General features: G+C 37.6%; 1 protein-coding gene across 1 annotated transcript in view; it reads right to left on the bottom strand.

Annotated features, from left to right (window-relative positions):
• The window catches only part of LOC124545751 (protein PAT1 homolog 1), a 110822-nt gene extending 97647 nt beyond the window's left edge, over positions 1 to 13175 (bottom strand). Inside the window, exons 1-2 of the mRNA XM_047124694.1 lie at positions 13080 to 13175; positions 9334 to 9439 (exon numbers count right to left, since the gene is read on the bottom strand). Of these exons, the coding sequence (XP_046980650.1) occupies positions 9334 to 9439; positions 13080 to 13118 (145 nt within the window). The 5' untranslated portion in view covers positions 13119 to 13175. The remainder of the gene's footprint in view (positions 1 to 9333; positions 9440 to 13079) is intronic.
• Positions 13176 to 16369: the final 3194 nt, after the last annotated feature.

Genomic DNA, 16369 nt, shown 5'->3' with positions numbered 1-16369 from the left:
AGTACATTAATCAACTACTTGATAGATTTGGACTTCAAAAGGCTAAGGGCACCAAGACCCAGTGGAAATGAAACTGAATTTCTTTGATGAGAAGTGTGAAGAGGAAGTTAAAAATCCTCCATATCATGAACTTTTTTGTGGGCTTCTTTACTGTCTCCAGGGAACCTGACCAGACATAGTTTTCTCAGTGGTAAAGTTGTTACAATATTGTTCAAAATTTAATACGAACCATTGGAATGCGACAGAAAAGGGTACTAAGATATGTGAAGGAAACATTGCATTACAAACTCACACACTATCCCACTGGTCAAATGCTTGAAGCATTTGCTGATGTTAATTGGGCTACTGGAATAGACGACTGCAAATGCATTACTCCATATGTAATATTACTGACAGGATCTCCAGCGTACTGGGCAGAGAATGAAACAAACTGCAGTTGTGCTGAGCACAATGGAAGCAGAATACATGTCAGTGGCACCTATGCAAGTGAGGTGGTATGGATAAGAGAATTACTGAAGAGCCTTAACCTTAAAGGACTAACTGGAGAATCAACATCTGTGTGGTGTGATAGTCAAACAGCAATCGTACACTTCAAGAATCATATACACACACCAAGAACAAAGCATACTGCCATAAAACATCATTTCATCAGGGAGAAAGTAATGGATGGAATGACTGACATCCGATACATTTTGACAGATAAACATTAGGCACATTTGTTAAGAAAGCCATTGAATCAGAATTTTCATGAATGTCATTAAGAAAATGTTACTCAAAATGATATCTGTGGCTATTTTTAGACATCATTTTGAGGGAGGGAGTGTTAAGAGACAAACGTGCCAAGAAGAGATCCTTTATTTATTTTAGTCATTCCTTTTCATGATGTGATTGGATTTTATTTGACGTTATTAAAAAAAAATGTTGGTATAGTGTTATTCTGTTGCTGCTTTAACAGTGGATGCAGTTCGTATTTCACAAAATATGATGTATGTGATATAACAGGTTTATTCCATTAGAACAAGAAGAAATCATTTGATGAGCTAGAAAACACATGCACACACAGACAGTGGAGACGGGTAGCTAGCAGCTTGGAAAGAGGTCACCCGTCACCTGTCCCCAATTCTCTCCTCCTGCTTCCTGCCTCTTTCTTCCTCTACCCATTTGTCTAACACAACCTTCGCCCCAGTCCACCTGCCAAACTGCACTCCCTGCACTGTGTGTCCAGCCAGCACACTGCAGGTGCACAGGCAGAAGAGTGTGTGTGTGTGTGTGTATGTGTGAAAGGGGGGGGGGGGAGGGTTTAGGCTGGCAGATTTCAAACATTTCTACTTCAGGTTAGCTGACAGCCAGTCAGTTTTGGTAAACAACACGAAATGGTTGTTTATTATGTCACCGCTTCACAAAGGGAGCATTTCTGATACTTTCACACTCATCTTTTCACCTTACAATCACTTCAAAATACAATTTTATCTTCATACAAGAACTTGTTAAACATGCATAAAAGAAAACATCTCTACTCATCAAATAGAGAAGGGAATGAGCAGCACACTGCAGAAACTAGTTTAACTTTGAGAAAGTCTTGTCAGAGCATCTCCTGTTGTTGCTGCCTGACTGGATTCTTCAGAGGAGGAGTAGGAAAGAAGAAGATTGGGACAGAAAAACATGTTTTGGTGGCACAATTAGTTGGGTGCAGGGAAAAGTTTGGGATAGGCCACTAGGAGGAACAAGGAAAGAAAAAAAGAGGGAAGTGGCAGAATAAAGAGGAAGCAACAAAAAGTTAGAGAAAGGGACAGGAAGTAGGAAAATTTTCCAAAAAGGGGGCTGGTAGACAGTAGAAGAAAAGTGAAGGGAAGAAAAGCTGGTGTGGCAGGAAGAGGAACCATTATATGTGAGGATGTAAAACAACCTACCGCTGATTCAAAATTCCTTTTGCAGCCTTCTAAGGATTGTAGAGGGACTTAGCATATGAAGTTTTGATAAGGAAACAATGTCTGGATGTAAAATCAGTTTGAAGATCGGATCACTTTGAAATCTTTCACTTTGCAGAATACATGCAAGCTGAGGAAAGGGCGCTGTCGTCAGTCGCTGTTCTAATTATGACCTTACGTAACACCTTCATCCGAATCCAACAACAACTACAAGAAATTGGTACATTCAAAGCTGGGAGGGATGGTTATGGTGTTCCACGGATGCATTGCACTCTCGATTTTAAATGGGTCATTCCTTGTCACATAGGAGAGAACCCAAGGACAAGTATTTGAAACACTGCCCACGCCATGCACTCCTACAACACACTGGCCAGAGTTCAATAATATACTCTGCGTGTGTACTGTGAAATGGCAGATTTGACAATGATCTTATCCTCAAATTGATTCCGTATCCAAATGGCACATTTCCAGAGATGGGTTCCTTATCAAAATTTCATCTACTAAGTCCCCTCTACAACCCTAGAATCCTGTAATAGGAATTTTGAATCACCTTGTATGTACATATTCTGCAAATTACTGAAGAACATGGCAGTGAATAAGTAGCTTGGTACCAAAGGTTAAAATTTTCTTCCCATTCCAATCATATACGGAATTTGGGAAGAATGTCTGCTTACATGCTCCCGCGTGTGTTGCAAACAGTCTAATCCTGTGTTCATGGCCCCTATGGGAGTGATATGAATAAAAATTAAGAATATCTCTAGTTTCTTCACTTAATACATGTACTTGATACATTGTAAGTAGGCTTTTTCAATGTTTCTGTGACACTCTACAATGGCTCAAACCTGTGACCATATGTGTTGCCCTTCTTCGTATACATTCAATATACCCTCAGTTTTGTGTGGTAGGCCACACACTTGAGTAATGTTCTAAGACCGACTGCATTTTCCCAGTATTCTGCCAATGAACCACAGTCTAATACTTGTTTTACTTGTACGTGAGCTTACGCAATCAATCCATTTAATATACCTATAAACTGTTACAGCCAAGTATTAGTGTTGGTTGACTGGTCTCGATTGTGATACATAGATGTAGTTACAGGGTATTATTTTACAGTGTTTTCTGAAGTGTAAAATTTCACATTTTGAACATTTGTACCAAGATAATAATCCTTGTACCAGTTTTAAATCTTATCAAGATATGATTGTATATTTGCACAGTTTTTTTACAGTTGGTATCTCATTATAGATAACTGCATCATATGATAAAAGTCTATTATGAGTACTGTCTGCCAGTCATGAAAATGCAATATAAACAACATGGGTGCTAACACACTTCCCTATACCTCAAGTTACTTTTTCTTCTGTAAACAACTCTCCAACCATTATGACTTGCTGTGCCCTACTTAGCAAGAAATCCTCACTAGCCAAAAATTTTGTTGGACACTCCATATAATTGCACTTTTGCTAATAATGGTTTGCATGGCACAACAGGGTAAAAAGTTTTTCAGTTTTTTGATTGAGGGATCTATGGAACATTACGGATAAACTGGGAGATAAATCATTTGCAAATTCTGTATGGAAAATGACAAGATTCAATAGGACACAGGAGCCTTGTTGAATTTTAGTGAATTTAGCTGATTCCCAGTGCTACTGACACTAATTTCTGTATCATTCGCCTGTGTCATGGTGCAAGTAGTAAACTGAGGCATTACATCTTAACAGAATATATTCCTTAGTAAAGGAACATTTGAAAGTGGAATTCAACACTACTGCTTTTCCTCTGCTAGCCCGAGTTTAAGTTTTTATGCTATCCCTGAGTGACTGAACACTTCACTTTGGTGCGATAGTCTTTACATATGACCAAATTTTCTTTGGAAATTATTACAGATATTTTGAAAAGATTTTGCTGTGATAATCACTGAAGTATTCTCACATTGGACTCTTGACAGCCAAACACGCCATTCAACACTCTCTGTTGATAGCTATCTAGCTTTCTTTTATACCTGTTATGCAGCAGTCACTGTTTCTTAAAAAGTTATTTCACAGAGACTGTAAATTATGGAAGGTTCCTTTCACATAGCAGTTCTACTATGTGATTATTTATATAGGTCTTCTCACCTAGTCTTTTAGGCTCACATCACACTTCCTCTACACACTTTTGTCAAAAGATACATGTTTTATTTTTCCTTGTTATAGCTACCTATTTTCTAGCTTACTGGACATGAAAAGCCATCTACTTGTTTCAGTTGTCACTGGATTTTACTAATCACTGTTGCTACAACTGCCTCGTGGCCACTGATACCAGTTTCAATATGAACATCCAAAAAACTGTCGGGTTATTGATTGTGATTATGTTGTGTTGTAGGCAGCTTTCAAGGATGGTATTTAATAATGTTTCACAAGATAACTTGTCACACCCACCATTTACAAAACTGTAATTTTCTATATCTGACTGTTGGGAGATTAAAGTCTATTCCAGTGATTTGGAAACATAGGATTAAAGGAGGAAAATGGGAAAAGGGCCAATAACAGTCCTTGGGAACACACAAATTTTAAATTTAACTAACAAAAAGACACAATACAAAACCGCAGTAAATGAAGCTGGCAAAAGGGAATGCAGATGAATAAAAAATTTGTGACAACAAGTGCAAGAATAGCAGAGCAGTGACTATTAAAAAATACAAAGCTGTAGCAGCAAGCACGGCAGAGAGTAAGTTAGATGCCACTTACAGGAAATTAAAGAGACATTTGGAGAAAAGAGAAGCAGTTGTATGACAGTCAAAAGGTCAGACAGCGAGCCAATACTAAACAAAGAGGGGAATGCTGGAAGGAATATATACAACAGAAAAGGAACTTTATGAAAATATTGTCGACCGGAAGATGAATAAGGTAAAGAATATGTAATGAGATATGCTTCTGCAAGATGAGTTTGACTGAGAATTGAAAGACATAAGATGAAACAAGAGGTTTGGAGTAGACGACCTCCTCTCAGAGATACAAAGGTGTGCCGAAAAATAGTGCACCTAAATTTTTTATTATATAAAACAAACATTATTAACATTCTACATCTTTATTCCCCGTGTCTACACATTTGCAGTGTTCTGGCACTAGAGGCATCACGGTAACTACATTGGTGCAAGGGAAACAGCAAGCTGTAATCAAGTTTCAAATTCAAAGAGTTTGTCAACATATGGAGCACCCTTTCCTTCATATAGACAATGCAAAATTACACAAGAGCATGCAACACATGCAATAATCTGATGCCTTGGGTTCACTGTCAGATATCACTCTCAATACCATAATGACTTGGTTCCATCTGATTTTCATCTGTTTGCAAACCTGAAAGAACACCTTCGAGGACTTCACTTTGATAGTGATGAAACAGTGCAAAAAAGGTGAGATTGTGGCTCAATCAGTATAGTCGCACTTTGTACAGCAACGGTATCAACAAATTAGCTTCTCATTGTGTTCATTGGCAGGGAGACAATATTGAGAAATAAATATGTAGAAATGAAGAATCAAAGTGTAGAATGTGAATACAGTTTGTTTTACTTAAAAGCTTTCAAGAGTTTTCATAAGAAAAAATTCAGATGCGTTACTTTTCAGCATGCCCTCAACCCCTGGGGGAATCAATCACACAGAAACTGTTTTGCCTAGTAAGCAGTTAAGCATAACTTCATTTGTTGCTAGTTCAACGGAAAATAACTACAACCTCTTGCTATGATGTGGAACAAGTCAGTTCTTGAATGGTGATACACTTTCTCAGTGAGAAAAATATGGCAACATACTGACCATTTATTAGATTGGTGCATAAATTCATAGCATTTTTGTTTTGTATGTTGGTATTCCTGTTGATGTGGGTTTATTTATCAACTGTCATTTTGTTGTTATTTGAGTTTACATATTGTCATTTTGTCATTTGGAGATAGTGAGTGAAGCTGCGGATGCTAGAGTGCCAAGTGGAGAAATTGCAATATTTCTGACATATTCTTCTATTTTAACTGAATGGGGGAGGGGGGGGGGGGCAACAGCAGTGTTGGCAGACAGAAACATTTGTGCCTTGTATGGGAGTAATGCCATCAGATAGAGCATGGAAAGAAAACGGTTTTCTTGTTTTAATGAAGATCATTTTGACATTACTGACTCACCATGCTCAAGAAAATCTTTGGGGCTTGAAGAAGATAATTTTAAATGAATTAATCCACAGTGATCCACATCAGCATACTCAAGAGCTGGAAATGTGATGGAACTGCGAACATTCCATCATTACGTGACATTTGCATGCACTGGGAAAGGTCAAAAATCAGATGTATGGGTTCTGCATGCTCTAAGCCAGAATCACAAAAATCAGTGGGTGGCTAGATGTGCATCTCTGGTTGCTCGTCATCAACTGGCTCTTGAACAAAAGCAACCATTCCTACCCTCTATTGTTACTGGTGATAAGAAATGGATTCTTTGTGTTAACACAAGGAAAAGAAAGGAATGGCTGAGCCCAAACAAAGCACCAACTCACTGTACAAAGATCTGCACGCATGCACTACAGGTAATGCGATGCATCTGGTGGATCAGTAAGGGTGTGGTGTACTCCAAACTGCTTCCATGTGGTCTAACCATTACTGCCGACTTTTACTGTCAAAAACTGAGAAGTCTTGGCGATGCTATCCAAGAACAATAACAAGGAAGACTGCATGAAGTACTGCTACTCCACACAATGTCTGGTTGCATTCTACTAAACTGAGAAAAAGTGCTCTACAGGAGTTGGGTTGGGAAGTCATTTCACATCTTCCTTAGTCACCTGATCTTGCACCCTCAGGTTTTCAGCTTTTCTGCTCTGTCAAACAACCTTCAAGGAACTTGCTTTCCACATGAAAATACACTCCAAACATGGCTCAACAAGTTCTTTGCCTGTAGAGCTTGTGATTTCTACAGCCCCAAAATTGAAAAGTTATCCCTGTATCGGCAAACAGTTGTAAATAGTGAAGGAGAATGTATTATTGATGACAAAGGTCTTTTATGTGTATCTGTTTTGTTTATTAAACTTACCAAAAAACACTACAAACTTATGCACCAACTCAATACATAATGTCCCCCTCCTCTTGGAAGACCAAGGCTTGATTATAGGATAAAATGGATATGTGTAGTTTGCAATGTTTATGCAGAGACAAGGTGGTTTACACAGGACAGACTTGTGTCGAGAGTTGTATCATTCCAGTCTTATGACTGAAGAGCCCATCATCATCATCATCATCATCATCATCATCATCATCATCATCATCATCATCGGTAACAGCTGGGAAAATGTAAGCATTCCTGGTGACTGATAGGTTCCATATGGATTGAAGGTCTTGAGAAGCCATCATTGAGTGTTGTTAAACATTCATTTCCTGAGCTGAGGAAAACCACGTGAAATGAATGACAAAGACAGTGCTCTTGATCTGAAAGGATCTACAGGGTGGCACGCGAAATGTGTTACCAATTGTTTCTTTCACAATTTACGACGCACATTAGATATCCCGCTGGGATCTCTACAGCAGTACCAGCAGAGCTTAGAAAAACAAATAAGTTACGAAATGACGTGTAATTCACGATACTGCCACTAGGAGACTAGTCAGCAGCAATGGCTGACAATGAAAGACTGACAACACAGCAACGATCAGCAACTGAAATGAAAAGCCTTGTTGTGACTCAGAGGCGTTTTCGACAACAGTTTAACACACGATGGGTCCCTTGCAAGAAGACCATCCACAGGTTGTACGATAAATTTGTACAGGAAAGAACAGTATTGGAAGCGAAGCGACCTTGGCCTAAGCCTGTTTATTCGCCGGAGAATATTGAAGCAGTGCGGGTTGCTGTACAGAGAAGACCCAGGAAATCGTGTAGAAAGGCAGCAGTGCAACTGGGAATATCCAGACGCTCCGTTCAATGCTTTCTTAAAAGTGACCTCCATATGTACCCATACAAGATTACCTGTGCACAGAAGCTCAGAAAAACACAAGCAGCAGAGACTACTGTTTGCTCAGTGGGCGGAGGATAGGGAAGAAACTCTCAACATCGTTTGGTTTTCAGACAAGGCACATTTTCATTTAGACGGTGTGGTTAACAAACAAAATGTATGCTTTTGGGCCACAGAAAACCCACAAGTGCTTCATGAACGACAACATTATGCTCCGAGGATTACAGCCTGGGCAGCAATTTCCAGTGGTTCATGCAAGATGGAGCAAGGCCACATACTGCAAACACTGTGTTGGAGTTTTTACACAAGCATTTCGACATGCGGATCATTTCACTCAGGTTTCCAGGTCACTTCAATGACTGACAAAATTGGCCCCCCAATAGTCCAGACCTCAATCCATGTGACGTTTTTCTTTGGGGGTACCTAAAGGAAAATTTTTCTCGAAATGTCCACGTGATTTAATGGAGCTCAGAAGACTTATTCTTCAAGCTTGAAGTGAAATTACGGAAGACGTGCCGTAGGGTAATCACTAACTTCAGTGTTCGTTTGAAGGAAGTTGGAAAACGAAATGGTGGGCATATTGAGCATGTGCAGAGTTAGAACAAATCTCCATGGACGGCTCTTCATTGTAGTATACGTTCCTTTCAGATTGTATTGACAATGAAGTTTATATTAAAAAACAACATGGTAACACATTTCGTGTGCCACCCTGTACATGTCTCCCCCCCCCCCCCCCCCCCTCCACAGGTGCAGGTCATGAACATGTCATCAATGAATCTGTCCCAGGGGAGAGATTTAGGGCTCTAGGCAACAAGAAATGATTCCTGAAGATGACCCACAGGCTGGTATAGAATGCCCATTGCAGTACTAATTTATCTGTAGATGGTGCCTACAAGTGACAAGTTACTGTCAGCAATAACACCCTGCAATTGGTCATAGTTAACACAAAAGAGGTTTTGTGGCTGGAGGTAGCAAGTGTGTCATTTACAGACTCCCTACTAACACCTAAATTACACTGATGGAACTCTCCATACAATACATCTGTTGTTCTGGTGTAATTTCAATGTACACTTCATTTCCAGACCTACTACCTGGTCTCGCTCTCCATTAGTTCCTGTCCCCACTTGCCTGACATCCCTCTCCTCACACCATTCTATAATAAAAATCTTAAATCGGTCTCTCATCCCCAAAGACCCTTCTACTCCACTCACCCTGCACTTCAAGGTCTTTGCACATAGGCCAAGGATTTTTTTTTTCCCCTCACAGGAGTATTTTATGTTAGCCTTCTCAAACAAAATTTGCTGTCACACAGGTGATTCATTTTAATTTAATACACATCATGGCATCATTATGTTATTTGTTATTGTTTACATAAGCTAGTAGAAACCATTATTTCTACAATAATTCATTTTTTTCTGTTTCAGAAAATTAGTTATATGTCAACTGAACTCACCAAGTGCATCAGCACCAAACGTTTCATCATTGAGAGCATCATATTCCTCCTCTTCATCTTCCAACTCTGGTCCAGGTCCGTCAGGCAGTTCTTCATCTAAATAGCCCTAAAAATTGTAGCTGTCAATTATTACACTAACACAAGTAGCTTGTACAGTAACATTTTCAAACAGTAAAGGAACAAAAACATAAATGAATAAGTATCAGTCTAAAAAAAATTGGGGGTGGGGGTCAACCTATTGCTTCAACAATGGTAGAAAAAAGTGAAATATTTAGCTGAAAACCAAACGTTTCTCCACTTCCTGACACATCAAACTTATCGATACCTGCAAACTTTTTCCAACAATTCTCGTAGCAATGTTAATCAAATCAAAGACAGTAGTCACTGTTGCAATATTTCACTGTTAATTATGAAGATGCTTCATTTGTCAGACTACATGAACCATCATACTGCAAATAAATAGGCAATATTTTTCTGTTGATTATGAAGACAACGCATTTGTGAGACTATATGAATCATCATAACGCAAACAAATAGGCTATCATTCTAGTTATTAGAAGCACCAAAAATCTTACTTTTGACCTAATGCAACCTGTAAGTTATCTTGGTGATTTAGTTAGTGGCCCACAGCTCATATCCTGAATGACTGAAATATTTAGTAGCAACACATATTTAAGTAAGTGGAGCAAAGCATAAACTCTCATTACAGACATTCCAGTCTTCCTACTCTCTTCAATTTCCTTCATTACTTGAGAGAAAATACTCTTAATGCAGAGTTCCGACACATTTTTCTAAGAATTTTTTAGTGGCCTCAAAAGCTGGTCAACAAGTGTGATGAATTAAGATATTAAAGAAAATTGCCAACTTGTACATGGCAGTTGGTATGGATGCACAAATTTTTTAAATAATTGCTTCCTAAATGTATTTGGGTCATATGTATAGTTATCTTAAGAGACAGTTCAGATGAAAGAGAAATGAAACACTGAGCAATTTCATATTGGTAAAATTAATATTAGTGAAATCATGATAACTGTCAACTCCAGCAAAAAGGAAAGCTCCAATAACAGTCTATTCTTGTCATATAGATGTATTAAAAATTTATGTACTGAAGCATCGTCACACTGTGACTTTCATGATAGGCTGAATTTATTATTCAAATAGTTATTCTGAATGACACATACCAAAGCTTGAAGACTATCTGTCAGACTTCAACCTGCAACGTAACAACACAAATCTATGTGTCAAGTTTCTCATGTCAATGAGTCATTGTCCCTATTACCATCAACAACAATCACTGTTATTTTTAATCTGTTTCTAAGCCAAAGAATGACATCAAATCTTATGCTTGACAATATCCTTACATACTGCAACAGTACAATAGAAAGTTACTGTCATATGCAGAAAATACCATTTAAAATTTTTATAGGGACTATGTAAGGTAATGACTGTTTATTTTGTAGTTCATTTATTTATCCTCACAAGTTAGGGTTATCAGGCCCTCTCGTACATCTAATCATGCATTCAACATCATTCACATTATGATCATAACCACACGAACTATAAGAAGATTAACAATTAGCATATTCCCAATGTTATTCAATCTGTACACCGGGAAGAAATTTGGACACAGAATAAAGTTCAGAGAGAAGAAATAAAAACTTCAAAGTTCACTGATGGAATTGTAATTTGTCAAATACGGCAAAGAATTTCAAAGAGCATTTGAAAAGAAAGGATGTATCTTGAAGACAGGTTATACATAGACATAAAGCAAAACAAATGTAACTGAATGTAGTCAATTTAAATCAATCAATGCTGAGGGAATTTGATTTGGAAAGGAACCACTAAAAGTAGATGAATTCTCCCATTTCGATTGCAAAATATAACAGCAGAAGTGAGGAGGATATAAAATGCAGACTAGCAACAGCAGAATTTCTGTAAAAGTAAAATTCAATAACACTGAATTTATATTTAAGTGCTAGAGGTCTGCTTTCAAGGTCCAAAGTGTAGCCTTGTATGCAAATGAAATGTGGATGGTAGATAGTTCAGATGAGAAGGGTATAGAAACTTTTGAAATTTAGTGGTACAGGAGAATGCTACAGGTTACAGAGTTATATTGGATAACTGATGAAGTACTGAATTGAGACAAGAAATTTGTAGTACAACTTGAACATGTTGATAGGATGTATGCTGAGTTTACTACTGGTGGACAGGAAGGGCACATGATTTCAGTAAGCATGTTTAAATGGAAATAGGTTGCAGTACTTATGGAGACATCAAGACCCTTGCACAGGATATACTAATGTCGAGAGCTACTTCAAACCAGTCTCCTGACTGATGACCTAACAACATCATGTACCTACTACTATTGCTTTACACTGATTAATTATTTATAGGCCTAGAATCATTGTGCGTTATAATAGAAACACCCATTCAAATGTAATATTGAATAAGGTAATATGCCTGGGATTAAATACGTGGGCCTTCTTACGCTTCTATAATTCTTCCTAATCTATAAGACTTCCAATGTACAAATTATTCATAAATCAGAATACAAATTAACAAGAATATCATATACTTGCATCACTACTATCATTCACAATGGCCACCTGTTAACATCAGTTGCTGGTGTGTAAACATAACATTCCACAGTTCCCAAAACAAATTTGGGATCTCCAGCACAAAAAGTTTTAGATTTTATTGTGAAAATCAGAGTTCTTTCAAAGTTGAAAGTGCAGACCAGTTGTACAGAAATAAAAATACATACAAATTATGTTGCAAATAAAACAAGTACTATATTTTTGGGCAAAAATAAACAAAAAGAAACACATGTCACACGCACCAACTCCCTGTGGAAAGCAGTAATCAGCTTCTTGCAGACTATGCTGCTAATCCACAGGCCAAACATTGGTAGTCAGCAGCTAGAACTTTTAGGAATGTGGAACACCCTGAGCCCAGATGGATGACAACTACAAATCATCCAATATAATCAACTACTATTATCACTTAAAAGCCACACAATCTTTGCTGACAACACTTTACAAAAACCAGAATAACTAGAAACGAAATAGATGAAATTGCAATTACAAAAAAAAGAAAACGGTCCTCAGCATCAGAAAAACTACATAATGCAGCAGCCAGAACCAGAAATCTTAGGTATTCCAGAGCATATAGCATACATAACCAATGTTTACAACTAACAAAAACAACTCTGGTTTATCCTGTTAACTTTAAGATCACAACTGTCATTTAGCCACGCACGTCAATTATATGATTTGTGATAGGACAACTGACAAACCTACAAACATGTGACAAAGCTATATATCTGAGAAGTTGGCCGTTCAAATGAGGGCGCTATAAAATTTAAAACGACTGTTAACCATGACTGTGGCCAACCGACAGCAAATAGGAAGCAAGAGAACGATACAGATAACATAACGTTTCATTCCCGAGGGAAGCTGGAGTAACAACTGCGGCTCCTCTAAAGTTGTTATGAATAGCGACTTACCCGCTCTGAAGTTACATAACTTTAGCACCACAAAACACATGAAAAGCACGACAATTAACTGTATAAAGGCCTTCATTGCTTTTATCTTTCAACGGTCATTTCGGCTCATAACAAGCATGCTAATGTATCAAATCTTTCTTTCCAACATACATTGTGTATACTGATACGGTTTGTACTTGGTTAAGTTAAGAGCAAACTACAAAATTGGGACATTAGTGAATATAGAATTTATTATACTAACTGATAAGGACGTGTTAAATCCAAAAAAAGAATCTGCCATTTGTTCTGTTAACGAAAAAATGTCATAATCTTCACGTCAGCATGAACAACTCAGCTGTCATGGCTGACTGTTATAAAACTTTACTGAATTAACGCTAGATGTAGCGCTAGAAAGTAAGTTCGATATATGTATCGATAACGATATTGTTCGACTTATACGTTTCTCAGAATTTTGACATTAGCACATCACGGCAAGATCGTGCTATGCTGGGATATGAATGATTGCATTGCAAAGTGAAAGCGAAAGTTCGAATAAGGCAAGGACAGTGTTGTGGCGGCTTTTATAACTATACCATAGCGCTTGTTTTCCCGCGTGTTAAGGGAAATCATTTCGATATTTTGAGTGTTTAATTACATTTACGGTGTTAGATCCGTTGTTCAACAAGCTAATGCCTCTTATAAACCAACAACTACCAACATAAATGAAAATTAAGAACTTTGTCAAAATTAACTGAATTCGGGGATTGAAATGTTCTGTATAGCTACAGATTCACTGATGTCTTCATGTGATGCTAATTTATAACTTGACTCACTTCACTCCACATCCTTGAAGTTTCTGTATGGTAGGCTCAATGGAACCTGATGAATGAAACAACTCCAAGACGCTCATTGTAATTGATAAAGAGCAGTTCCATAAGCGATGAAAGTGTTGCAACACGTATAGTATGTTCAGTCGATGTTTAGTGTACTAAAAATCGTACTGAGTTACAGTAACTTCATTGGTACACATCAGAGAAAATAGCACAGTAATACATTTATAAATGAACATATTTAACCTTAATCTCACAGTTGTTTTCAGATCTGGATAATGCTCATAGCTAAACAGAAATATGTGGCTTCCAGGGATTAGTACTGGCCAGTGCTGGGCCTTGGTTTAAAAAGTCCAATGGGAATTCTCTCCTAACTTGCACACAATGTTTCTGCTATATTTCACAATTACTTTGCAGCTGATTATCACACTTTCAAATGTCAGTGTGCTTATTCCCCTCTTCATGTAAGACTTCCGCATTGTTACAAAGTATGTACTGTAACATAAAATAATATGACATTTGACTTTCACGTCTAAATCCTTCTATCATTTTTGTACTTTTGTTGCCAGTATATGGTACGACATCTCATGAGACAAGTCATTGAAACAGATTAGGTTTAATGTAGTATGTATAATCCATATCAATTCAAGCAGGCTAGGAAAAAATCTTACCTTCATAGTCTCAGATGTTATTGAATTTGGCTTATGTTAAAAGGAAGGACTAAGTAAGAAATGTGTATTTTTTTTTTCTTCTCCAAAAAAATTTCTGCTCCGAGATATAGCCCTGCAAAGATGACACGGCGAATACCATTTGGAAGATGCAAAATTTGGAAAAAAAAAAAATTAAAATTCTGTAACTCTGGAACAGTTCTAGATTTTTTTTTTTAATTTTATTTGGAAGAGAATTGCTTTATGATTACAAAGAAATTCTCCATTTGGACTTATCTGTCAAAGCTCTTTTACTCTAGGGTTCTGAGCTTTTTTTACATTTTATGAATTTTTTTTTTTTCATAATGCCAATCCATAATTTTTTTCTGTTGATTAGTACCATATAGTTCTATGTTCCCTCAGAAGGAGAGCTTCCACTTTTAGGTTGAACAGATTTTATAAACAATTGAAATTTTTGCCATACGTAAAACCTGCTTTATTACCACATTATCACATAACAGGCTCATAAAAATCAAAGCCCAGCCTTTTTATCATAATTCTAATTTCGAAAGAAGAGTAAGAGACTCATTTTTCAAGCATCTTAAATGGTTCCAAAATGTATGTGAAAGATCCAAAGACTTAAAGGTTTCAATTTATACAACTTCTGTGAACTCTGTTTTGTACTGAAATTAGCCAGTAAATGAACTAAAAACGTGTTCCACTGTTTCAGTATCTTCCTTTGATGTAGAGTGCTGCCTTCCTGTTGAACCATTAGGAACTGGAGCACTTACAGTCTTCAAAACACTGTAAACAGGAAGTGAGCACTGATGGCGTTGTTGCTGTCCATCAGCTGGAAACCTATATCCAGCAGCTGGTCCATGTGGTAGCATAAAATTCACTTCAATTTTGTTTAACTCATAACTGGTGTCTATAATCTCTGCAGTCCACCAGTTACAGTCATACACACACACCACAAACATCCACCTTCTCAGGTTGTGAATCTGAATATTATCCTGCTGTTTCTGAGGTGTTGGCTGAATGAACGAAATTTCTTCTTTCTTGCTCTTTTAAGTGCGTGCAGTACGAGTTCGCCCATCACTTTGAGTCCAAAAATGTATCTTCTGGATTCCTTTCACAGGAGTAGTTTGTTTGGATCATTGTTCTTTTTTCTGCTCACGGAATTCTTCGATTTCCTCATTGGACAAAAGAATGAGGGCTGTGGATGTGCAAGATTTCATGACTCTCATAAAATCCTCAGCATTCTGAATCGCAGCTGTATTTGGTCTGGAAAGATTATGTTTTGTAGCATGGTGCTTCAGCAGGCCTCCTACACCATCACAAGGCCCCTTCACATGGCCAGTAGCACTATATACACAGTCAGTTGGCACAAATGACTTAGTCAATTCAAATAGCTGGTAACGATTTTTAAAATGACTAGGAGCACCATCAGAAGTAATGATATTCTTCTCCCCTGTTTGCAGTTGAAGAATTTTGCACATTGTTAGTAAAGCATGTGCTGAGTCATGTCCTGTGTCATCACTTATAACTGCAACACTTGTGGTCTTGTTTTGAAAATATGTCACTCCTGTAAAAATTGAAACGTGGTCATTAATCCAATGATACCCTTGTACTGCTTGTGTGAGAATTACAGACCAGTCTTCAGCAAAATCGCAGTGATGCACTAAACATAGTTGTTCAGCTTGTACACACCCTTTCACTTCTGCAATGTGTAGTTGCAATTTCTTCATATGCTGGTGTGTTACTGCTTTCACTGACCATTTACCAAGTTCATCAATGAAACTGTCAAAGGCAACAGTTTTCTTAATTACTTTATTTTCCTCCCATGTCGCATATATAATTTCTGCAGAGTTATCTGCTACGTCTTACAGGCCAAGTGTCTGTAAAGACAGTCCTCCCTTTCCAGGGCAGTCACCACATTCTTGAAACAAACAAGTCTCTCGCTTTACATCACAGATTACTAATGACTTAACGTGCCCAATCAAGGTGTCATATATCTTGTGTTCCAGTAAGGTCTTCAAAGTTAAAAAATTGTGCAGTACACACATAAACAGACA

This window comes from Schistocerca americana, chromosome 8 (genome assembly GCF_021461395.2).
Source record: "Schistocerca americana isolate TAMUIC-IGC-003095 chromosome 8, iqSchAmer2.1, whole genome shotgun sequence".
NCBI classification, from domain to species: domain Eukaryota; kingdom Metazoa; phylum Arthropoda; class Insecta; order Orthoptera; family Acrididae; genus Schistocerca; species Schistocerca americana.
Note: the sequence above shows the minus strand (reverse complement) of the source record. Positions and strands in the feature narration are given on the sequence as shown.